The 25869-nt window shown below is 43.0% G+C and overlaps 1 protein-coding gene across 1 annotated transcript; it reads right to left on the reverse strand.

The window, feature by feature from the left end:
• On the reverse strand, positions 1 to 25869 carry SLC22A15 (solute carrier family 22 member 15). Its single transcript, XM_081177174.1, has 12 exons — positions 25717 to 25869; positions 22410 to 22622; positions 20204 to 20336; positions 18660 to 18824; positions 17808 to 17937; positions 14240 to 14455; positions 12637 to 12777; positions 11265 to 11350; positions 10569 to 10689; positions 8130 to 8202; positions 6482 to 6670; positions 1 to 5408 (listed from the first exon to the last, which is right to left on the reverse strand). The coding sequence occupies exons 1-12, from the start codon at positions 25801 to 25803 to the stop codon at positions 5325 to 5327; spliced, it is 1638 nt and encodes a 545-aa protein (XP_081033300.1). The 5' UTR covers positions 25804 to 25869; the 3' UTR covers positions 1 to 5324.

Raw genomic sequence — 25869 nt, forward strand, 5'->3', positions numbered from 1 at the left:
TTGCAGATGGCCTTGTTTTTATTGAGGTTTTGGAAGTGGGAAAAGAGGGAAAAGGCACAAAGTAAGTCAAACACACGTTACACAGATTGTGCAAATCAAAGGCAGTTTTACAGCTTTCCAACACAGGAAAATATCTTAAACCCTCAGACTACAAGCCAAATCCTACACAAGTAAAATTGTCCTAATGAGTTTACATAGGTATGTAAAATTATAATCATACAGTTTTCAAAGATCATTAACATTTCCAGTGGGGCAAAGGTTTCCCTAGTGAATTACTGTTTTAATTCTACTATATACTGTTATTATATGGGGCTGAAGCCAAATGATGCGAATAAATATTTTCAGGCAAGAGTGTCGCCTTTCTGAGAGATCAGAAGCTGACTTGAAAACGGGGTTGCTGCTCATGGTGTTAATTTTTGTCTCTGGGTCAAAAACCTGTTGAATGCAATGGAATAATGTATGTAAAGTTCTTTGGAAACAAAGCTCTCACAGATTGCATTCAACTTTCTTAAACTTTGTCTACACCCTGCCTCTTAGTTTTTAAAATTCAGCAATTAATCTTGCAAATGTGAGGATGGGGAGCTGGGGAAACAAAACAAAAACACATCTGAACCAAAAGCATACTCAACTGTGACACAAACATATTTAAAAGGACAGGACTAGCATGTATAGGAATGCAGTACATAGGAAGTTACACCTTTACCATTATAGAACAAGACGATGATTTTAGCAACACACAAAATACATTTGATAGCAAGAGTCTCTTTTCACATGTGTTAAGAAGTGTACATGCCCATATATTTCCTGTATTCAGTGCCCCAAATTCTGGATTACGAAACATAACAGCATTTACCGTTCATAAAAGCACCTTCAGGATAAAATCTCTGCACTGGCTCCACAGACATCTTTGAATGAGTTACAATTAACATTTCTGAAGTGGAAAGAAGGAGAAGTTCCAACAAAAGAAGAATGGATTTGAAAGTTATTGGACTATGCTGAGATGGCGAAGTTGACAGCAAAAATAAAGAGATCAAAAAGATGAAATTTTGTCAAAGAGTGGTGATTCTTTTTGGACTATTTAAGAAAAATTACAGTCAAATGAAATCGCGAGCAGGATTTGAATTCCAGGCAAGGGAAGGAGAAGAAATAAATTATTGTAATGCAAGTTACAATATAACAGAAAATAAATGGTAGCTATGGCAGCAGATAAAGGATTACAATAGGAGCATCACGGACGTAAGGATGGGAAGTCAAAACGTAAGAAATTATTATATTGAATGTGAACTGAACAATGTCAAATTTTGTATAAAAAACTAATAAAACATTTTAAAAAACAATTAAAATCTCTGAATAGCTTATCATTTAGGGTTAAGAATGGCAAGCTCCGGCGAAGTACAGTAGCTGCAGATTGAATCTGATCCCACCAGTCAATCTGATACTACCCAGTCAAGCCCCTTCATCTGTTGGCAAGGGGTCTTGTTTTGTTTTTTAAGTGCAGTACCATTTGTGTGACAAAACAGCAACCGATAGCATTTAATGCATCAAGTTCCTTAAATTGGTCCCTAATATATGTATATATTTGGGGTAACTTGAAGAAGCTGTGAGCTCCTAAATGAGTTTGCCCTTTAGCCACGTACTGAACATGCCCCCAAAGGAGCAAATTTATCTGTGACCGATTAAAGCAGACATTCCAGGGATTGATTTGGCTGTAACCAGTTTGAGCTTCCCCTCAAGAGCCAGCTCTGCACCTTGCTCTTCCAGTCAACTATCCTGCTCCAGATTTGGCTAACATTAAGCCGTGGCTATATTAGATATCCACACAATAAAAATGTACCTTTTTCGAGATCTCGACATTTATTTCTTTGGCTAGGTGCTATCTGCAAAGTAATAAATCCTTCCAGAGACATTAAAGTGCTTATGAGAAAAAACAAACCTTCTCATTCCTCCCAGAGAGTTCTCACCTTGAGGACTGGTTCATATATACAGTGGGACTGCAGTCATCAGAATTCCATTCAATGGGACTCTACAACAGTTTACCTGTATCAGGGCTTATGAAGTCCTAAACATTGTGTACAGTTTCGTTTTTTAAGCAAGAGAAACCAAAGTTCATTTTCTTATGTTAGATTTAATGAATTGGAACAGCCGTCTAAAAATAGTCAGGCTAGGAGAAGACACAGGTGAATAGGCTTCGGAAGTGGTCCTCCCTGGATCTCCCATTCAGATGGTGTTCCAGTAAGTTTCTCATATGCAGTACTTTATTGCTTTGTAACAATGCCTCCAGTGAAAAGGTTTAATGACATCCAAAAGTGCTCCTCTCAAGACATGCAAAGGGAGGAAAGTGAGCACATACTCTTGTTTGGCCTGAGAGTGCTCCTTTCTACTAAGGCTTTCCTTCCTGGGCTTTGAAAAACTAACAGAAAACTACCTGCAAGTGGCCTGCCTTCTTCCATCAAGACATTCCTTCCTGGCTTCCAGGCAAGGCATTCCATTTCCACTGTGCCAGATCATTTACTAATCCAGGCGTGTGTGTGTGTGTGTGTGTGTGTGTGTACACACACGTGAATTTAGTATTTAAAGGTGTATTATACGGCAACGAAAGCATTATCTTCAGCTACTAAATGAAGCAAAGAAAACGATCATTTGAGGATTTTAAAGTGCTCAATAGTAGCATCACTACATCACTGATCATGATTTACCCATTTTAAAGGGTTTTTATATATTGGACCTGTTTTAGGCTCCCAATAACTTCTTTAAGCAGACTGTCTGTTTGAACTGATGAGGAAAGGTCAAAGGACAAACCAGTTAAAAGAGGACCTGCACACAAGAAGGAAAACCTACGAATCCAGATTTTTATTTGAATCTGAAAAAGCATTTTCCCTTACAGTGCAATTCTACGCACACTTACCAAGGCGTGTCCCTCTAATTTCAACAGGATTTTATCCCTAGTAAGCATTCAGGCTTCCAAGTTCTCTCCTTTCTGGTGTAGTCTGACCCTAGCACTCACTGCACTCTTAAAGCAGCTTATCTTAATGAAAAGACAAAAGGATAGCACCACTTTTCAATTTCAGGAGGAGGGATTTTCTGAAACCTCATAGCTCTGACTGAGCTTCTGACCCTGAAAAAAGGGACAACTTTCATAAGCCTTTCTACTTTTCCAACAACATTTCCCCCCCCGTCTCCCCTGCCCTCCTGCATTTGTTAGGAGCAAATGGCTTTGAACGAACCGAAGCCCATCAGCTACAGAAGGGGTGGGAGGGAGGAGAGCTGTGTTGTGCTCACTGCCTGCTCCTTCTCCCTGTCCTTACAGTGTGTTTGCATATTGGGAGGAATATAAAGCTCAGAAATAGACCTCCCCACTAAAAGGAAACTATGATGAAAAACGCTAATGTATCAAATATTTTGAGCAAAAGGAAAGTGGAATGCGTTGCTGCTGTTCACTTGTCAATAGGTGCCCATGAAACACATACAAGCTCAGCCTGGCCTTCGTAACTGGAGCTAAGTCCTAGGCAGGAGTATTGCTTTCTCAACAAACGCCAGGAAAATGTGCTTCTCCCGAAACCAAATGGCTACCTGGGAAAAACAAAATGCTATCAGATCTCCTGTGACTTGAGTCAAAAGTGAAACAACCAAACATCAAGTCCCTGCCCAGGAACATGAATATTTTAGACACAAAATGTAGTAGAAAAATGCCTTCTAGTCTGTGAGTCTGGATTGATTAAAAAGAAGTTGATCCTGTGAAGACTGGTCCCTTTATAAAGTGGAGCATGAGCTTCAGTTAGTCTTGGAGAAACCTGCCAGCACAGATGGGCCTCCTACTGCTGTTTTAGTTTTGGTAAAAACAATTTGGAGCAACTACCGTGGTTGGAAAAGATCTCCTAACCTAGACCATGTCTTCCAGTTTCCTGCCTCAAGATAGGAAACCAAAGAAGTATCTAAAGCACCAAGAACTGCTGGCCCAGAGGCCATTGACCATTGTTACCTAGTTAGTGTTAGGCACATATCTGTTTCAAATGTGGAGCTCGGTTCAAAACGGAAGCTCTCAGATCTTCCCCAAGTTGAGAGAGGCAGCGATACCTGCTTCGTATCTAGGTGCAATCTTGAATCCGTTAAGACTGAACCCACTGAAGACGATGACTGCAGGAGCAGTAGGAAACCTTTCAATGGAGCCACAACCACCCTTGCCTTGCAGTCACAGGTGGTGATTGGAAAAGCTTTCAGGAGCTCCCATCTCAGGCCTCAAGTCTCTTCTCTCCCATTTAAATACAGGAGGGGAAAGGGAGACGATGTATCAATATGCTTGAAGCACGAAGGAGATGGCACTGAGTGGATTATTGTGCAGCTCAAGTTGCTCCTTTCTAAAGGGGAGGAAGAAATGTCTAGCGCTACACACAGCCACATACGTCTGAAAAAGGAAAAGTTTCCTTGTAAACACAAAGCTGTAGTCCCTTGACAAGGAGAAACCAAACACAGATTGAATCCAAATTAGCAACACCTGCTAGACTTCCCTTCCATTTAACCAGCAAGAAGCAATTGCTCCTACTGTTTTGTAAGGCAAGGGTAAGCCCAAAGCAGAATGAGTTATCTCACCTTGATGACTCCTTCACCAAAGGTATACATGACAAATGGCACTGAAATATCCAAAAGAGGCAACGTAACAGGTCAACAAAGGCAAGTTAAAATAAAAACTTTAAAAATGAAGTTGTGAATCCACCATTACTGTGATTCGGTCGCCTTTTAAATCAGTTGGTCTGTATTACAGGTCTCTGCAGTCTTGCTCTGTTATATAGAACCATGCCTGATCCCCTTTCTGCATTACCCCAAGATTAAAATCACACACAATGCAGAACCACCAGGAATTGCATTGACAGCAAAATTGCCACATCTTGCAGTACTTCACATTTCCCCCACTAAATAGTTAACAATGCCTCTCCACAATCAAGTTTCACCAGGGTAGCATAAAATCCAAGCTTAACAAACAGACCACTTCCAACAAGTCAAGGGAAAAACCTGCAATAGATGCAGAAGAGAGCTGGCTAAACGTTGGGGCCGCTTTTAGGATTCACAAGTGCTGTCAGACAATGCGTATCCTGCAAATGCCTTCCTTGTCTATAAATCAGGAGCAGTCTACATCTGCCAGAGCTGTCACTGACAAGCAGTCATCCTATTTGCAAGAGCTGTCAACGGTGTCCTACTTTTCTCCTAAAAGCAGACACAATAGTACGGTTCTTCTGCTCACTGATTGCTCCTGGCTTTTAGGTTTGTTCAGATAAAGCTGGCTGGATAATTCATAAAGGACACAGCATTTAACAGAAGTGTTTTATCCATCACTTGATCATTTGAGTCTCTTCATCAGCATCATAGAACTCTTCATCTTCACTTCCACTCCCAGCTGAACTATCGTGGTCAGACTAGAAGGAAAATGAGATTCTGATATCAGAGCTATCCTTCACCAAGTTTCGAGTAAAATGTTTCAGATGATTAATTTCAGCCTTGCAAGACTATTCACTAGGTCATGTTATGTTCAGTTTCCACCAGGCCTTTATAACCCAGCTTCAACCCAAACCTCCATATGGGATAATACTAAAGTGGATCATTCTCTTTATCAGCTGTTTTGAAGCTGTCCCCCCACCCCCTAATAAAGGAGCGTATAAATCTTACGAAATAAAGAAATAAAGCATAGTGTTTTCAGCACTCTATAAAGAACATTAAAATGTCATTACTATCGCTGCAAACAGGACAACCTGGGCAACACGATTATGGCACCTTTGAGGCTCGCCTCTTATAATCAAGAATAAGAAGCCACTGACTTTTACAAAGCACAGAGCAGGCAAGTGACTGCATTTCTTCCTGAACTGGCTATCACTTTGTACTCTTAAGTCAAGGGAGAGAAGCGCTCAACATATCTGGCACCACTGATTTCTCCTTCCAAAACTTCCACAGCTATGATCGACAATAAAATGGCAGCCAAACCCTGCTGCCAGTCAATTTTGCTTCCTTCATTGCTGACAGAGGGTTTGGGGCTCGACCTTTCTCTTTCTTGTTGCTGGGTAGGATAGGACATTTGTAGACACAATAAGCATGCCAGAACACAGTTCCTTCATGGTGGCTGCTCCCCTTCCTCTAGGAAATGCTGTCTTCACATGTTCAACAGCATGAAGGCCTCCTGTTGTTTCTCTCCAACTCAATATTCTTTTGGGGGGGCCGATGAGAAGAATGAATAGGTAACAGTTGTGATCCTTTGAAATAAAGGAGGAAGCAGGCTCTGATCTAAAGCTAGCAGCCAGAGAGAAAGTGGCTATTTGTCTGGGATGTAGTCATTTGCCTAGCAGTTAACATATCTAAAAGGCACAACTAAATATTTAATATCTTCTCCTTGGAGCCCGTCTGCAGTGGCAGACACCACATAACCCTAAAGAAGCTGGGACTTCCTATTCAACTTGACAGCTTTTGTAACAGGAGGGGAACTGGCAAAGGTTTATACCCGTGAGCTTTCCATTGTTTGCAGCGAAACAGCTTCATCTCCTAGCCGCCGATATGAGCAAACCTGTAGATCAGATATCGTCTCCAGCAGGGGGCTATTTAGGGTTTCTGGCAATAACAGACTCAGAAGACCAGCGAACAAGCCCGCCACACCAAACACAATATATGGCAGAGACCATTGCACAGATTTCTGTAAAAAAAGAAAAGAAAAGAAAGAACAAATATAACAAACAGCAGCAGTAGTAGCTAGGGCTCAAATATGTTCATGTTAATCATGAAATGATGGTGCAAGGACATAACAGCTATTCAATCTTCTTTCAGCTGTTCTGCACTGGCAAAGCACACGTTGGGCCACTTACAGGCTGCAACTGCAGCGAAACAACCACACACAACAGCATGAGTCACATCTTCAACACATCTACTGGTCATGTGAAAAAGGTAAAGGTAAAGGACCCCTGACAGTTAAGTCCAGTCGCAGACGACTCTGGGGTTGCAGCGCTCATCTCGCTTTACAGGCCGAGGGAGCCGGCATTTGTCCACAGACAATTTTTCCGGGTCATGTGGTCAGCATGACTAAGCCGCTTCTGGTGCAATGGAGCACCGACACCAGAGCAGCGCACAGAAACACCATTTACCTTCCCGCCGGAGCAGTACCTATTTATCTACTTGCATTTTTGGGTGTGCTTTCGAACTGCTAGGTTGGCAGAAGCTGGGACCAAGCAACGGGAGCTCATCCCATCGCGGGGATTCGAACCGCCAACCTTCTGATCGGCAAGCCCAAAAGGCTCAGTGGTTTAGACCACAGCGCCACCCACGTCCCTATTGGTCATGTGAACTGACCCCAAATTATGCATGCAGAGACAACAAAAATTGGGTTGTGCAAGAGCACAGTTACAAAAACAGAGTCTGGAGAGAGGGATAGTACGGAAGAGAGGGGAGATAGAAGAACCAGACTCAGACATCTATGCCCTAGCCACACCTGTCAGGATCAAGGGTGGAAGGAACAGAACAACTCTCATGACAAACTATTACAAAAACTCTCTGAAGGAGCTCTGGCTCCCACTCTCCTCTCACAAATATGAACAGGGAGAGCTGCCAACGAGAGGCAGTAGAACAGTCAATGAAGCAGCCACATTGGGGAGGGTGCAGGGCTCAACTGAGAGAGCACACACTCTCACCAATATTTCCGGTTCTAAAAGATCTCAGATGGCAACATTCTTGAAGAGCTGCTGGCAAGCACAGCAGGGAGAACTTGACTAAATAGGCCGATGGACTGAGCCTTTACAAGGTGGCTTTGTTCATCTATGTTCAACAGGTCCACCAGCTGCAGGTGGCCCACTTGAATGCTTAGGCACCTCTGCATTGCCTTTCCCCTCCCCTATCCCTTTCTCTCACACGCCTCTTTATTCACAGGAAACTATCACTACAGCTTTATCGTGTGCAAGGGGAGTTTAGGACTCTTCAAAGTTGCATCAGCCAGCAAAAGTCGTGTCTACCCCAAAGCCAACTGTCCCACACACCTGGCAATTTTCAAGAATTCTGAACGTCAGAGTCAAAGCCAAATTGAACCCACGCAAAATGTACTTTGCATTTTGCTACTGTCCAGTTGGGGGAAGGTGTGGGTAAGAGAAGGAAAAATTGGTACAAACCAAAGACGGAACAAAAGGAGCGATGATCCCACCAATTCGGGAGAACATGGAGCAGGCTCCCATTCCAACATTCCTGCGGGAAATAAAACAGTTACATTTACATGAAGCATTTTTCCTTAAGTAAGGTAGGCTTAGGACTAAGCTTTCAAGTCCTGAAGAGTACCTGCAGGTTGCTGAAAATATCTATTTAATAAGCCTGACAATGCTCCGCAATGTGGCCTCAGGTGGTTCTCTATGAGGCTACACAGCCCTCCTCACCCCTATTATTGTGGTACATTTCAATGGTGAGTGCTTTAGGCAACTTGTAAAGACATTACTTAGTCAAGCATTTGCTTAACTGACTGGAGGCAATGGTCTGTCACTCTTTTGGTGCTATGATGTACTTTTGATTTATTGCTGTGGTTTAGTTTTTTTATATTGTATTATTATGTATTACCAATTTTTACATCCTGCTCTGGGATAATTTTAATGAAGACTGGGCTATAAATCACCTAAATAAATATATATATTATTGACTGAGGTGGATTCAAGGGAGGCTGAAGGAGAAATAGAATGAATTATTTTGTGCAGGGGTAGAATGCTGCCTGTTTTCTAATGAAAAATCTGCTTTGGATGGCTGTTCAACCTCCTGGCAGAGAAATTCTGCTCTGCCTGAATCCTTTGCCTCTGAAGACGGTGCCTAGCACAGAAAATGGTGCACAGAATGCCTCCCCCTTCCACATCAGTTACTCCCAAGTCACCACATATGGGAGATAAGCATCATTCTCCTTTGAATGCTGCTGAGCTCTCCAGAAGTTTTGCATGAGTTTTGCACGTTCCCGGGCATGGAAGGACTTAAAAGTAGACTTGATAAGAGATACAGCCCTGATGGCAGCAGGAATTGGCTTCCCAGTGCAGTGGAAGCTGAAGCAGCTCCGCCTGGCCTGGAGCAGAATGAATGAGTTTGCAGTGGAAGCTGCCAGTGGACGGCTCAGCCACAGAACTGGAAGGCGGCTTTTTTGCTTAAGGCTGTTTGACCCGTGGGACACGCTGTGTCCTCCTCCTCCTCTTTTTTTAACAGCTCCTGCTTCTTGTGTGACCAACTGAGCCACAAGCAAAAAAGAAGCCATTTTTTTAAAAAAGGGAGAAGGCAGTAAAACAGGAGGAGAAAGTAGTTTGTCACTTTTTAAGGAAGACCAGCCAATGTTAAAATGAGGGGGGAAACTGAGTTCTAAGAGAGGTTGAACAGAAGCTCATTCCCAGGCAAAGGCAAAGGAACATCCTTGGGAGGAGCCTAGAGGACAGGATACAGCGCAGAGAGTTGGTCACATGGTTCTTGCCTTCCTGGGTAGCAGAAGGGCTTAACACATTACGTTCTGAATGCCTTCTTAATCCCAGAGAAACAACAAACTCCTTTACTATTTCTGTATGGACTCCTTGGACTAAATATTGGACTCGGCCAATAAAGTGAGAGTCGGTCACGACTGGACCTAATGGTCAGGGGTACCTTTACCTTTACCAGGAACAATCCAGACTGGACAAGCCAGACTGGATTGCTTAACTTAAATGATTATAACGAATCCATCAACTTGCTTCCAGCAATGTGCAAGGGAAGGTGCTCTGCTCCTTGCTCACTAGCATGAGTGAGGAGGGATAATATTCAATCAGTACTGTGTCCAGTTCTGGGCACCACAGTTCAAGAAGGACACTGACAAACTGGAACGTGTCCAGAGGAGGGCAACCAAAATGGTCAAAGGCCTGGAAACGATGCCTTATGAGGAACGGCTAAGGGAGCTGGGCATGTTTAGCCTGGAGAAGAGGAGGTTAAGGGGTGATATGATAGCCATGTTCAAATATATAAAAGGATGTCACATAGAGGAGGGAGAAAGGTTGCTTTCTGCTGCTCCAGAGAAGCGGACACGGAGCAATGGAGCCAAACTACAAGAAAGAAGATTCTACCTAAACATTAGGAAGAACTTCCTGACAGTAAGAGCTGTTCGACAGTGGAATTTGCTGCCAAGGAGTGTGGTGGAGTCTCCTACTTTGGAGGTCTTTAAGCAGAGGCTTGACAACCATATGTCAGGAGTGCTCTGATGGTGTTTCCTGCTTGGCAGGGGGTTGGACTCAATGGCCCTTGTGGTCTCTTCCAACTCTATGATTCTATGAGTATATCCTCTCCTACTTTCCTCAACATTCCCACAAAAGGAAACTATCATTCAAGTGGATTTCTTTAGCTAAACAGGGATGTTCACATTTAAATTTTGCATTTGGGAATGGGGAGAAGTTGAATTCTCACCTGCAAGCCCCTCAGGGAAAGGACCTGCAGTTATAGAGAGATACTGCAACCCCACCCTAAAAACAAGGACCTATGAATTTCAACTGAACGGTGCCTCCCAAGAAGAAGGAAAGTCAGGTGGTCTCATATAGACAACAGAAGCCACCAAACTGAACCTGTCTTACCTGATCACTGTAGGATAAAGTTCTGATGTGTAGATGTAGACAATGTTAAATGCTGCACTGATTGTCAGTTTTCCCAGTAAAGACAATGAGCGGCTGTTTACAATGGCAAACACTCCTGTAGCTGTTGGGGGAGAAAGGCAAAGCTTGTAAAGATGCTGTAGTAAGCAAGGATGGCCTTTTGGCTTTAGGCTGAAAGTTGACCCCCCCCCCTCCGCCCCCTTGCTAGGCAACAGGAAAACCAGCCTGTTCCCATTTTATCAAAGGAGGAGGAGTTTCAGGGAGCTTGTTTGACAGAAAGCACACTCTGGTCAAACGGCCACCTGGCCTTGTACTGGGGAACTAGGAGAAGCGCCATTTAATGTTGTGTTCACAGAAGGGGAACGGTTCCCTTCATGGTGTCCAACTAAGATTTCCTCAGAAGAGACCCAATGAACATGACCAAGTCTTCTGCTGCGTGCTCAAAAGGAGACACTCTTAGAGAGGCTGGACTTGGGAATTAGATGGGTTACATTTTTAACTACTTCTCAAGCTTCTAAGATCAGTTATTTCTTGTGTGTCTGGTTCCAGCTGCCCAAGGCAAAACTCTCCATATGAGCAGCTGGAGATTGCTGCTCCCCTGCAGATTTGAGAAAGGCTTCACTGCAAGACGTTGGCCTCCTGCAGTCTGCTCCATAGTTAAAAGAACAACACTTTTACCTTTCTTTTCTGGAAGAAACATGACGATAAGAGAGGCCAGTCCTCCCAGGAACAAAAAAGCTGCAAGCGTCCGTTTACGGCCAAACCTGAAGAACCGGAAAGATAGAGAACAATGAAAATGCAAAGCAAATAGAAAACAAGCTCCCTTTACATCCAGGGCTTCAGTGCAGGAAGCCTATTACTCTTCAGTCAACAAAGTTATTACAGATTTTTGAAGAGAAGCAGAGATAAAAACAAGTATCTCTTAGAATGTCAAAATCATCTCAGGCACCTACTACCCAAATTCCTAATTATCACTTGCCACCATCATCATCAACAACAAAAACTTTAAAAGGAGTCACCAGGAAAGAAAATTGAACTAGGTTTTCTTATTAGGTTTTGTTTTGTTTAGGTCTTAACTTGAAACACCCACTATGGGTGTTAAATTAGGAGAGCAAACCTAGGAAGACTTGTGCTGTCACCAATTACTATTGTTAGGAGTCATCATAAACCTACTAGATCTCCTAGATTCCATTCCCTTTGGGGCCCATTCATTGTAATTCCTCTGTACCTGTGCATGAATGCTTCATGAGATACACTACTTCATGCACCATCATGTCAGGTTATCACATCATGTGCCACATAATGCCAAGTGATGTGAAACACCATGTCATGTCACATCGTGAGATTCATCATGATGCCAGGTCTTGCAATATACCTCATGTGACGAGACACACCACAACACCACCTCAAGAGATATATGCATGCCACATTCACAATATTTCAGTCTTTAAAGTGCTACAAAACTCTTTGTAGTGTTTCCTGCAATGGACTAACAAGGCTACCCCTCCGGAGCTTGACAAAAAAAGTTTTTCATGCACGTTGCATTCCCACATGTATTGGTTTAATTTTTTATGCCCAGTATCTTTTATGCCAGTATCTTCTTATTCACCTTTCCTTGGGGATCAATCTCAATCATTTTCAAATGAAGAAATACAAGCACCTCCCACACTAGAGGAAAATAGTATAGCATTGCTTACTGCAGAAGAACAGATTCGGGCTAAGCAGCACACACAGCAATGAAACTGATAATCATGAGAAAGATGACCAGGCTAGAGGGCTGATTACATGAATAACGTCTACCTAGGAGAAGGGGCATACGTGCGCAGACCCGCAGAAGAGGGAATCTCTTGAGATGATTTCTTGCCTCCCCCTTCCTCTGGATGGGACAGGATCTTTCGAGATCTCTTCCTGCCACCTGCTTTTTCTAATTCTCTCCTTTCCCCCTTCTCACCAGGAAGTATCCACAACCTCACCCACTGCTGCTGCCACTCAAAAGAAAGAAAGAAAGAAAGAGGTAAAAAAGAAATTTATCTAGCATTCCAACACTCACCATTTTTTGCCAATCAAGTAGATGCAGAGAGGGTATCCTGGAATCTCTATTAGCCCAGAAAGAGCCAGGTTGACATAGACACTGCCACCCAGGTCACCCACATTGAGGGTAAGACCGTAATAAACCAAGCTGCATACGAACCTGTGGCGAGTAAAAAGAAAGAGATGTAAAATGCAAAGTTGCTTCTTCTAGTTTTCTGCCTATAGAGTAGCTGTAACCTTGAACTCAGAGAAGGATGTGATGCTTTAGGTATGGAACTTATTGACTGGGGCTTCTCGATATTTATTTATTTTTATTTATACCCTGCCCTCCCCGGCCAAGACCGGGCTCAGGGAGGCTAACATCAGGTATGAAAACAATTGATTAAAATACAACTTAAAATGCAGCCTCATTTCAGTAGAAGCCCAGATCAAAAACTGTTTGGGGGGAGGAAACGTCAAATCTTCACCAAGGCCAACTATCCAGACTGGTCCTATATGGGCCAGAAAAGCCAGGGAAGTCCCCAGAAGGAAAAGGAAAGAGGGGGAGGGTATGAGGCTGGTTCCAAGCCAAAGGCCAGGCGGAACAACTCTGTCTTATAGGCCCTGCGGAAAGAAACCAGATCCCGCAGGGCCCTGGTCTCATGAGACAGAGCGTTCCACCAGGCCGGGGCCAGTGTTGAAAAGGCCCTGGCTCTGGTTGAGGCTAATCTAACTTCCTTAGGGCCCGGGACCTCTAGAGTGTTGCTATTTATGGACCTTAAGGTCCTCCGCGGGGCATACCAGGAGAGGCAGTCCCGTAGGTACGAGAGTCCTAGGCCGCAAAGGGCTTTAAAGATCAAGCATAATATCAGCATAACAAATGCATGATCAGGGCAATATAAATACGAATTACATTTTGGCATTGGGTATCTAAAGCATTTCCAGGCAGGGTATTTTTTATTTTATTTTTTAGATTATCAGGTCCACTGAATCAGCACCCAGGGACCCTTGAGCGATCCCTGCTAGTCTAAATGACAGGCTTGAAAATAGCAGACCAGTGCAGCTAAAAGTCCAGAAAAAGCACACTAAACATCCACACACCCTGGCACCTCCCTCCTTCGGTCTTCTCTAGTTGCCTTCCATGGGAGAAACTGCTTTCTTTACAAGCACCTAAAGCCAGCCTTTCCATTCAGATCACTGAACCTCCATGTCTTATTTCTTTCATTAAACAAAACAAAAAAAGGTTCTGCTTTGATCCAGACAACATAAACCACATTTGTACATGTCAGTGGTCTTCCAGCTATTTAACAAAGAGACATTACTCAAACTGTCTTGTAAGATTCGTATTAAAATGTCAAGCCACATGGAAAAAGTGCTCACAAAATGATTTTTACTCTACCATTCAAGGACCACTTGGTCTTTGTGTAAGTATGTACTAAAATAATCCCACAGGCTCTGATCTTCGATATTCTACAGTTTTTTTTGTTCTTGTAAAAGATATTTAAAAGCATAAAACTCCAAATGGGTTTTGCAGCCTGTTTTTTTTAAAAAAAGAGTTTGGGGCTGTAACATATTTTCTCTGTTGTATTTCAACAGTACAGTAGTAGCAATTTCAAAATCAGATCAAAAGATAGCGTAAGTACCAGATGAACATCATGATCAGAGTACGTCCCAAAAGGATCTTGTACCGGAACAGGTCCAAGATGCTACTGGTCTCTTTATAACTCCGTTCAGTAGGGAGTTTAAGTGAAAAAGTGCACTTTGGTTTGCGGTTCCTCTTTGCAATGAGGTAGAGGGAATCTTCCGCTTCACTCAGCCGTCCTTGTGAATACAACCAACGAGGTGATTCAGGAATGAATCTACAAAGAACAAAAAGAGAGAAAACATTCCACAGATGGCATTAGAGTTGTTTTACTACTCAATATTGGCATTTCGGGTAAAAAAGAAAAAAGCACATTCATTAACAAGTTTTATACTGCAAATAGACTTCAATCTTTGCTGCTTTGCACAGGGATAAACAAGACCAGTTTTGTAGGACTGCAGCTCACAACTATGCACTGAATGCAGCCATGTTAAGCTGATTTAGGAAAATTCTGAATGTGCAAACGTAAACGTAATACAGAACTTGAAAAAGTAGTGTGAAAGCAGTGGTGTGGAAAAGTACTGAGAACAGCACTTGACACTGACACAGTTCATCTCCCTATTATTCAAAATATGCATATTTTGTAATAACAATACAAATAATAAATTATCATCGTCATAATATTCTGTAATGAACATGTATTTTTATTTAAAAATTGTAGATCACATATATCAACATTCTCAGTCAGATGCTAAGATTCCTTGCTTCCCTTTTATTATCAGTGGTATTTGGCCATAGATAGACTGAACAAAATATATCCTTCAGTTCAGGACAAGAGTTGGAGATATAGTATGTCACAAGTGGATTTTTCATATATTTTGGAGTTGCACAACAATTCAGGTATATTGGAACACAATTTTAATGTCATTTCAGAAGTATTAGAATATCAGATAACAAAGTTTTTGGATTATTAGGTAAGTTATTTAAAGGATGTAATTCTTAAAGACAATATGGAAGTAACAGTAAATTTATTATTTGCAGCAAAGACAAATATTGCAAAAGTCGGGGGGGGGGGGGGCTCAGTTCCTTCCATTTCAGAATGTGTCAAAAATATCTGGGATGTTTTGGTGTTATCTGTCAGCATACTACATAAGAGAGGCAACACTATATAGATTTTTTAGAGTGCTAGGTAATGGTGATTGTGGTTTAGAACAAGTTTCAGTAGAATATGCATATGTACAATTTATTTACATTATTGTAAATCGATTATTATTTTATTATACTTTTAGATTTAAAAGAGATTACTTCTTTCCTTTTTCAAGTATTTCTTTATTTCATAACCTATTATGAATATTTTGACCTACTTAAAGTAGCCATGAATTAAACGATGCTTGTAATTACTTCTATCTGCAGTAGAGCCTGAGCCTCTTTAATCCCAGGGTCACGGGTTCGAGCCCCACATTGGGTGAAAGATTCCTGCACTGCAGGGGGTTGGACTAGATGACCCCCATTGCCCCTTCCAACTCTACAATTCTATTATTTAATTCAGTCTGCAACCCTCTGCACACTTACCTTGGAGGAAACCCTGTTGAACATAGTAGAACTTATTTCTGAGTAAGTGTGTACAAAATTGCACTATATTGAAAACCTTAAAACTAGTAGTATGGTCTTCGAAATGATTAATCACATAATTATTTGGGAAATACATTCTCCCTGAACCTTTAATTTGTCAAGCTACTCTGCACCCAATAAGACTAGAAACATTTTTGAAGAAGAAATTACGACATTTCAGATAGAGTCTGGATTGCACAGATGTATCTTGGGAAAGGCCTTCACATTATTTGTGTTTAGCAATCAGACTGCTGCTAATTTTTGAAGATTATAGGTGCCTATGGACTTCTATCCACTGTGCTATCACAAGCAAGGGAGCAACTTCAATTCACCAGGTATGACTTGCCTAAAGCCTCCTGCAATCAACCAAATAATGCTCTGTAAAATAAAGGAAAACCACAATGGGCAAATGTAAAACCTGGGTCTTGTACTAGGAACCACATTGCGCTCAAAGATTATGCATTGCTTGCCCATGCTCTATCCTGCCACCAGCGTATGACTGAATGGCGGATGTGCACTAGCACCCCCCAAAAACAGACTTGGGCTTCTCCAAATAAAGTCACTGCAGCCTTATTGAAATCATCCATTTTTCATTGCTGCTTGAAGTTTTCAATTTGTACAAGACAAGCATGGGAAACACTTCCAGCCCGTAGGGCAAATTAGGCTGATGGAGGTCCTAATTTGGCCCACGAAGCCATTTCCCCCAAGCCACGCCCACATGTCATCAGGTGTGGGGCAGCCACAGGTAAAGATGCCTTTGCAAAGGAACAGTGAGGGGCCTTCAAGTGCACTCCCTGTGCCTTTTAAATTTGGTGTCAAATGCAAACCCAACTGGAATCAGCCTCCCACATCCATCATCATGGCCCATGGAGGAACTTCCCCACCTGGTCAGGTAATTTCATATGTAACACCGATGCAACCAAGACCGTTTGCTAAATACATCCAGTCACTCACTCTCTGTCTCCCTCATACATGTGCCCTTTCAACTGAATTCTTAAAAAAAAAAAAAGGAATTTACTTTCAACAAGGAAAAGTCAGTTTTGGTGGACATGTACTTCCTACATCAATCAAGCACCTTCCCTACCACCCAAAATTCCAGAGCAGTTTTGCAACTGATTTTCAAACTTTTTCTCCTCATTTGAATGAATAAGCAAATTTATATGCATCATCAAAAAAAAAAAGTGAAAGAAATAAGCAACTTGCTAGAAGCACGAGAGAGGCAAGACTGAAGGCTGATGCAATGCTCAACTTAATGTGTGTGTCCGTATATTACAGATGTCAATGCCAGTTTATAATGCCTCTTGCAAATGCTCTTCAAATCCTACGTCTGTCTTCAACCTAACAGGTGTTTGCCTCTATGTAACTGAAAGCCTACCTCTAAAGCAGCGGCTACAGATGACATTAGGGGAAAGAAGTCTGAAGCTTACAGCTTATGAAATCTTGGGACAGGTGGCAACTAACTTGGATGATCAGAACTTTCTGCCAAGTATATCAGAACATAAAGGAAGGAAGACCAAGCAGGAAAAAGCCACACAATGGCACTTAAAATGGTGGGAATCTGGCAAGGCAGCAACACTTCAGAGACAGATTTAGGGAGCAGAGGGGATAAAACTAACAAGACAAAAGGTGATGCTGTCGCACAAGGCCAAGGTCAGCCCTATGCTGTGTGAACAGGAGCAGTGCTGGCACAATTCTGTAGTATTCCTTTTCCCTTTAGCACTGCTAAAACCACACCCTGAATCTGTGTGTTCAGTTCTGGGGAGCACACGTCAAGACAGACACTGAAGAGGATTCTAAGGACTGTTAAGATGAAAGAGTTTAGAAATATCCTATGAGAAGAGGGTAAATCTATGTCCAGGCTTAGAGAAAGTAGGTTCAGGGAAAGTAGAAATCAAACAGCTTAAAATACTTTAAAGGGGTGCAAGAAAGAGAGATAACTACTACTTCTATTCAGTGATAAGTGATTTTCACACCTTTTCATGAACATCACCAGAACAATTTTAAGGTAGGTAACTTACAGAGACAGGAGGAAGACTACTGTTCCCTCCAGGTTAACCACAACTGCTAGTATTCTCCAGGAGCGAATGAGATATCCTAACAAAGCATACTGGGCAATTCCCACAGCAAAGAAGAGGCCACCAACTGATCCTAACATAAGGCAGACAGGGAAAAAAGAGTTATTGACCATTTAATGATGTTTGCTAACACAAAACAGACAGGCAAAGAAGGCTACCTGAAGAAAGATGCAAAGATAAAGATAATTTAAGATGGAAAGAGAAGACAAATTATGCTGCAACCTGTTCTTAAAATCACTATTTGTGAGGTCTTCCTAAAAACAAAAACAAAAAAGGTCAACAACTTTGCGGGTGAAATGGCATGAGCAGAACTGGACTGAGAATTTTAGGCAGTGTGACATGTGATATATTAGGTATGTTATCCTCATCCTACAGAGGCTAAAGTTTGTGCTAGTATTTTAAATGTGTAAGAAACAGAATGCTTAGCATTTTACAACAGAAAATTTGCAGAGCTTTGTGGCTGAAGGATCAATCGTATGCATACAGGGAACATAAACTACTTCACACGTTACAGTTGGAGGATACACCATGACCATAACATGCAAGCTATTTTTTTTTTAACGCTGTCTACAAACTGATGGAAGCAAGAGCAAGTCTCAGCTTCCAACAAAAGCATGTGTGCACATGGTAATCAATCAATCAATTAATCAATGGCTGGATGCATACAGATTACCTGGATGTGCCTGTCAATCTCATAATGTATAAAGCAGTTCTCAAACATGAATTAAAATTTGGATTTGCTGCCAGAATTTTTTTTAAGCTTTTAATATCAAGATCAGTAATTAAATGTTGTACCTGCCAAAGCCCAATAAGCAGTGCCCACACATTCGTTCAGGAGGACAAAAGCCACTAATGACATCCCACCATTCATTACTCCCACCAAGAAGCGAGAGACTGCAAAGAACTCGTACGAAGGGGAGAATCCATTAGCAACAGCAAACAAAATGTCAAGGGCAAAACCTGGAAGGCAAACAAAAATTTCCTTCAGAACATCTTCCAAGAAGTAAATGGTGGTTGTTGTTTTTGCTCCTTTCCCCAAAGTTAGCCACTGTGGACACAGTGCAATATTTTAATGCAGTTCTGCTTGGTTGCTCAAGAAAGCACATGTAGTGTTTGTTCATGAAAAATATAGCTGACTGTATCTTACACAAAAGTTCTCTACATATGATAGGATACGCTGTCTGGTTTGCTTTATGGATAAGACACACCTGATGGAGGGAATCATGTTTTACAATTATCCTCTCTCTTTTTAAAAATCAGCAGTGCTATATATTTAAATGGATTCTAATTCTGTAATGAATAGTGCATATGATTATCCCATTTTAATAGCCAGCTGCTATCAGGCTTTCCTAGTGGCCATTTTAAAGGCAATTATTTACCTTGGGCTTGCCAGGGCTTTAGGAGCTGGCAGCAACAGCCAAAATATCTGAGCCAGGGTGAGGAATGTTGCCATCTTGTCCCCACAGTCCTTTTTGCTGCTTGGGGGCTGCTAAGGAGAGAAAGATGGAGCAGCTGAGGCAACACTTAAGATCAGCAGCCCAGGCAAAGGCAAACCTTGCCTCTTGTAACTGTCATCTGTTGTTAGATGTTCCTGGTGCCAGGGTGTGTGTTATACCAAAAGAGAACTGGTAACTATGTTTGTGAGCCTTCAGTTAGAGAGGGTGAACTAATCCCATGTTATCGTTTAAATTTCTTGGATCCATGAGTGAGTAAGAAGGCAAGGCACAAATATTTCAGATAACAAATAAATATCCAGAATATTTGTGTAACAGGAATTTAGCTGTTTTATTTGCTTCCGACAAGTAGGTTAGAACTATAGGGCTGCAAGTATATGGACAGCTTTGCGGTTTCTCTTCACAATGCAGATCAGACTGAGCCACAAAAGAAACTGCAACAAAGTCCTGCAGATCACCACGACTATCTGGAGTTCTTGAAGTAAGAAGCACACATTGCTGGAAGAGAAAAGCAGCACAGTGCAAAGCACCACAAGGTCACTAGCCAATTTGACACAAGGGAGAATTCCCCAAAATCCAAATGGGACAATTGGGCCCCAATTAAAACCCATTCATGGATTCTTTTCACACGAAATTGAAAAAACTCTTATTATCAGCCCATACTCCCTGCTCTCTCTACAGCAGTCTCCAATGTCCCAGAAGGTGACCAAACCCTACAAATTGTGGAAAGAGAAAGCTGTGATGAGATTCCCAATATCTGAAGTGTAGTCTATAGAGTACTCAAATTCACGGCTTTCCTTTAAAATACCTGGACAAAGCAGAGAATACAACTATGCTAAGAAAGACGAAGGGTTTTTCCTTCATCTTTTTCTGATGACAGCTTACCTACAAGGTAGACTTTCTTCCGTCCAAAACGATCTGAGAGCTGTCCAAAAGTAATCACTCCAACAAACACACCACTGAAGAAAAATGAACTGGCAGCACTGATCTTGTATGATGTATTTCCAATTAAAAACCACTAGGGGGAGAAAAAAGCAGAGTTAGGCAGAATCCAACAGAAGGGAAGAGCTTCTTTTTTAAAATCCATAAATTATCTTTAACATTATCATGCACCTAACAAGTAGCACCCGACAAAAAGTTATTTCCTAGTGTAAATAAAAGTACTTTTCTCTCCTTACTGATTTATATCTATAGGTAACATTGCATATTTATTGTCCATGTACCACATACAGAAGCTAAACAGGAGTGGCAAAACCTCCAAAGAAAGGCCAATATTGAGATGCTTCAAGTTTAAAATGCATCTCTTAAAAGATCACAGGCGTACAGATTAGGTGTATTTCTGTACAATGGATAAATGGCAACACTCTGGGGTAGTCGGCAAAAGCATTTCCTGAAGGCATACTCATTATTCTGTTGACTTGTTACTGGCTAATATGACAATTCCAGTGTATGAACTTAATCCATTAAGGTGGGGGCTTCACAATCTTGTTAATAGGACACGTCTTTTGAGAATGAGTATGTTTAGCACCTCCATTGCCAAAACCTGCAAACAGACATGTACTTCATAATTTAGCTTCAGTGCTGATCTTCTCAGAAACAGTGATATGTTTCAGCCACAGTTCTTCTTAGAAATTAATACTTCACAAATGCTACAAACCATATCCTTTGAAGTATGGAATGAACTTATGCAATGCTTGTTGTGAAACAGACTTGGTGAGGAAGTAGATTGTGCTACACTCAAGTTACCATTCAAGTATAGCACTGTTCATGAACCCAGTAAAGAAATGACATTATTCTTCTTTATGGAGTCATAAACTAGTTCCTCCCCTTTAAGCACACACACACAGACACACAATTTCCAGAGAGGTAGTCATGCTAGGTGTTTTTGTAGGAACAACTTTAAAGGCTAGCACATTTATTACGGTATAAGCTTATATGGACTCCAGTCCACTTCATCAAATGAATTAATCTGGTGGTTTTTAGAAAAGTCTCAGATGCCAATATCCACAGGACTGGGTATGTTCATCTGATCACAGCTAGACAAAATGTTTATGAAAGGATCATAACACTTATTTTTGAAAAATTATAAGAGCTACATTTGGGTAAGGCTTTACTTTGAACCAACTAGAATGTGACAAAAATAGCGAGCAAACCTTTAACTCTTCTTTTGCCTGGACGCTAAGCAAAATGGCAGGGTAGTGGGAGAGGAAGAGATTAATAATGCAGTCCAAAAGGCTGTGGTCTGTAGCAATCTCAATTTGGGAATGCAGGAAATTCATTTGTTTATCACATTTATATCCCATCTTTCCCAAAGAACTCAGTGTTGTATACATAGTTCTATCCACCCATATTTTATCCTCACGACTACCCTGTGAGGTAGGCTAGGCTGACAGTGGCTGACCAAAGGTCACCCAGGGAACTTACTACTTGGCTAAGTAGGATTTGAGCCCAGGTTCACAGACTTAATTAGTCTCTCCTAGGCGCAAGACTATAGGGACGCGGGTGGTGCTGTGGGTTAAACCTCAGAGCCTAGGACTTGCCGATCAGGTCGGCGGTTCGAATCCCCGTGACGGGGTGAGCTCCCGTTGCTCGGTCCCTGCTCCTGCCAACCTAGCAGTTCGAAAGCACGTCAAAGTGCAAGTAGATAAATAGGTACCGCTCCAGCAGGAAGGTAAACGGCGTTTCTGTGCGCTGCTCTGGTTTGCCAGAAGCGGCTTAGTCCTGCTGGCCACATGACCCAGAAGCTGTACGCCGGCTCCCTCGGCCAATAAAGCAAGATGAGCGCCGCAACCCCAGAGTCAGTCACGACTGGACCTAATGGTCAGGGGTCCCTTTACCTTTACCAGGTGCAAGACAGAATTTTGGTTGTACCATATTCTCTGACCTCTTCCTTCCCATTTTGCTCGTGTTGCTCAGCCTGATTAAGAGAGCTGTAAAAAAGCTTGTTCACTGTTTTTGGACCTCTTACTTGGTGCATCTTACATTACTGTAGAATTTGGATTTTCTCTCTCTAATGGATCACCTACAATTTTGTAGCAATAATTTAGAAGGTTAAGTGCCAAGATCCCCACAACAATCCTGGCTCAATTACCTCAGAGGCTATTGATGTAAAGTTGCTGCTAAAGTGTATGTGTTTCTGAACTTCACTCCCATTGGCCGTCAGGAGCCACTTCCTAAAAGTTCTTTCTTCGCTAGCCGACTCATTGCTATGGCTTTTATTTGCAGAGGTCCCTTCCAGGTCCCAGTGGTAAGGAGGTGTGGCCCCCACTAGTGCAATGAGGACTGCTTCACTGGCCACATAGAGCTGAAACAATGAGAAGTAGAATCAAAATCAATGCCAGAACAAACAACAACTTCCTGACATTTAAATAACAAATATCCTTGATCATATCTACATAATAGCTCAGAGGTTATTTGCTTTTTAGAATGAGAATTGTCAGTATTTCAGGTTTATCTTTACATATTTCAGCTTTGGAAATGTTTCTCCCACCTTGTCAATTCACAGCAATCCTATGAGTGCTCTTTTTGCTTGGCTATATAACCCCTTTGCAATAAGCATACCGTAATTCCAGGGTCCATCTACACTTCCATTTGTCCTGTGATTTCAAGTCACAGGGCCAAGAGGGGTTTTTATTTGTTCTGCTGCCTTTCTCAGGAAAACCTGCTGTTTTACTGCTAAATTGGAACAAACCCAGTTGATTCTGGTTCCGATTCAACAGTAAACAACAGGTTTTCCTGGGGGAAGCAGTGGGGAAAAGAAGAACCTCTTGAAATCATGGAACAGAAATGTGGGTAGGCCCCCAGTTTCATCCAAACCAAGAAACAATTATTAGCAGCTTCAAAACAATCCGGATATGAAACCAATTGCAAACTATGGTGAAGAAAGTGTTAAGCGCACACATTCCAGTCCTCTTCTCTAAATACGCATTTGCCAGAGTAATGCATTGCTCCGCTTGCCCCCAGAAATCTGTCCAGTAGAGATATGAAACAGGGGCTTCCTGATTCACAGCCCCGCATCTTAGCCTCTGTGCCACTGTACAGATATCTGTGAAATTTAGATCATGCCACCTGAAGAACCAATAGTCCCGTTTGCTTATAAGAACTTCTCTAACACTACAACATAATTCAAAGTTCTTTCATACAAAATAAGTTTTCTCCAAGAAAAACACACACACGTCGAGATGAGTTATAAGCTAAACAAACTTGTTTCTAGTCAACAAAGATTTTTGTGAGTACACTGAAATAGTACAGACCAGACACAAACTTACAACCTGAACGCAAATTAGGCCTTCTCAGTCATGAGTATCCATGTGGTCTTGGAGAAAGCCAAGATCAGAGTGGAACAATTTACAGGGATCCATAATTTTGGGCTGGCTAAAACTGTGCTTGGCAGAATGATTCCTCCTCAGGGGAAAATCTCCAGGTCCCACTTTAGGACTGAGAAGGGTGTTGAAGGCTTGCTGACATGGCCGTGAGTGGCCGACCTACGGCAGCCACCACCTCACTTCCCAGCTCCAGAGCCAGCACAGCTGGCAGTCTTTCATTGGTCTGGCTGCTTAGCTGCAGAGCTTAGCTCCACACTCAGTATATGGAGGCTTCCTGGGGACGGCTGTTGGGTTTGGCCAAGCTCAGCCTACAATAGCCACAGCATCTTCAGCTTTCCTCACCCAAGGGGAGGCAGGGAGAAAGGAGAGAGAGAAGGGATCTCTGCACTGCTGGCCAAACCCAATTCTGCGGCTGCAAGGTTGGAGAAAGACTTGTCGTGGCCAGAAAAAAAAAATGGAGGTGCCTGTCTGTTTCCAATTGAAGTTTTGAAGGGTAGTTTCCAATTCACCTTTGGGCTTTGTGTGACAGCCACAAACTACACAGGAACACTCACCCAGTGGCAGAGGAAGGGGAGTGTGGGGGGAGCACACCGCCCCTGGCAGTGCAATATCGGTGGGGTGCCATCGCAGCTGCGGCCCCCATGCTGGGCGCCACACCCCCATAGGTGATGTGCCATGTCCCCGGGATGTGCGCCAGCCCCGCCCCCGCCTGCTCTCCGCCCCCCCCCAGTGCCAGAGCATGAAGCTCTGCCACTGCACTCACCACCACCAGTGACTCTCCTTGAGGCTATACTGTCCAAGCACCTGTCGCCCTTAGGGCTACCCATCTACTTGGTGCAGGGCCAGCCTAATACATTTTGGCACCACAGGCAAACCACAAAATAGGACTCACCCCCCCCACACACACACACCAGGAAGAAGGGGTGAGTGAAGAGCTACATTAGAGAAAAAGAGGGGGGATCAAATCAACCTCCCCTGAAGGCTGAAATGGGAATGAAAGGCCATTGTTGGAAGGGGGTGCGCTGAATCAAAGCCCAGGAGACCCCAGAGAGCAGCCCCCACTATTTATTTATTCCTTACATTTATATATCACCTTTCCTCCAGGGAGCTCAAGGTGCTTCCCATGGCTCTCCTCCTCCCTGTTTCACCCTCACAAGAAACAGTCCCGTGAGGGAGGTTAGGCTGAGACATGGCCACCCAGCGAGCGTCTTGGCGGAACGGGAGATTCGAACTCGGGTCTCCAAGATCATAGCCCAACACTCTGACCATTTGGGGCTCAGGGGTGGGAGGAGACCAGCAGCACCTCCTTTTCCCCATGAGGCCACGGCAGAGGTGGGCGTTATTGTTGTTGTTATTCCTTGCTAAATCTGCACACTGCCCTTCCTCCAAAGATCACAACATAAAAAGACAAAACGAAAACACAGGACACACAATAAAACACAGGCAAAAGCAAGACAAACTAACCACCACCACCACCACCCCCCCAGAGGCACATTGAAAAGGCCACAGCAGTCCAACGTCTGGTTGAAGAGAAACATTTCCACCTGGTGCCTAAAGGTAGGCAAGGAAGGCGCCAGGTCAGCCTCCCTGGGGAAAGCATTGGGCAGGCGGCAGGTCCTGGAGGAGCATCTGCACCCCCATCATCCTTCAGCCCAGACACGGAGGTCCAGCGCCAAGGGCCTTCTGGCAGCTCCTTCACTGCAAGAAGTGAGGTTACATGGAACCAGGCAGAGGGCCTTCTCGGTGGTGGCCCCCGCCCTGTGGAAGGCCCTCCCAGAAGATGTCGAGGAAATGAACAACTCTCTGACTTTTAGAGGACACCTGAAGGCAGCCCTGCATAGGGAAGCTTTTAATGTCTGGTGTTTTATCGTGTTGTTGTTGTTATTATTATTAATTATTATTATTATTATTATTATTATTATTATTATTATTATTATTATTATTACTACTACTACTACGCTGCAAGCGTGGCGAATGGCTGCGTGGCCGGGGGTTGGACTAGATGCCTCTGGAGGTCCCTCTCCCTTCTCGGCTTCCCTCCCTCCCTCCCTCGGCCCCGTCCCGCTTCCTCACCTGGAGCAGCGCGGCCAGCAAGACGCAGAGCCAGACCTGGAAGGGCCCCATCTGGCCCGCCTGAGCGAAGGCCTCCTCCACGTCCATGGCCGGGGCTCCGGTGGCGGCGTCGGGTCTCCGGGCGGCGAGAAGCGCATCCCGCTGGCCGGCGCC

This window comes from Podarcis bocagei, assembly GCF_964188305.1.
Source record: "Podarcis bocagei genome assembly, chromosome: 17".
Lineage (NCBI taxonomy): Eukaryota > Metazoa > Chordata > Lepidosauria > Squamata > Lacertidae > Podarcis > Podarcis bocagei.

Coding starts and splice junctions, on each gene's coding strand:
- SLC22A15 (XM_081177174.1), bottom strand. CDS start 25,803: ATGGACGTGGAGGAGGCCTTCGCTCAGGCGGGCCAGATGGGGCCCTTC. Junction 18,825..20,203: donor GAAGAAAGTCTACCTTGTAG/GTAAGCTGTCAT, acceptor TTTGCCTTCCAG/GTTTTGCCCTTGACATTTTG. Junction 6,671..8,129: donor CTCCTTTTGTTCCGTCTTTG/GTTTGTACCAAT, acceptor CTTTTTTTACAG/AAATCTGTGCAATGGTCTCT.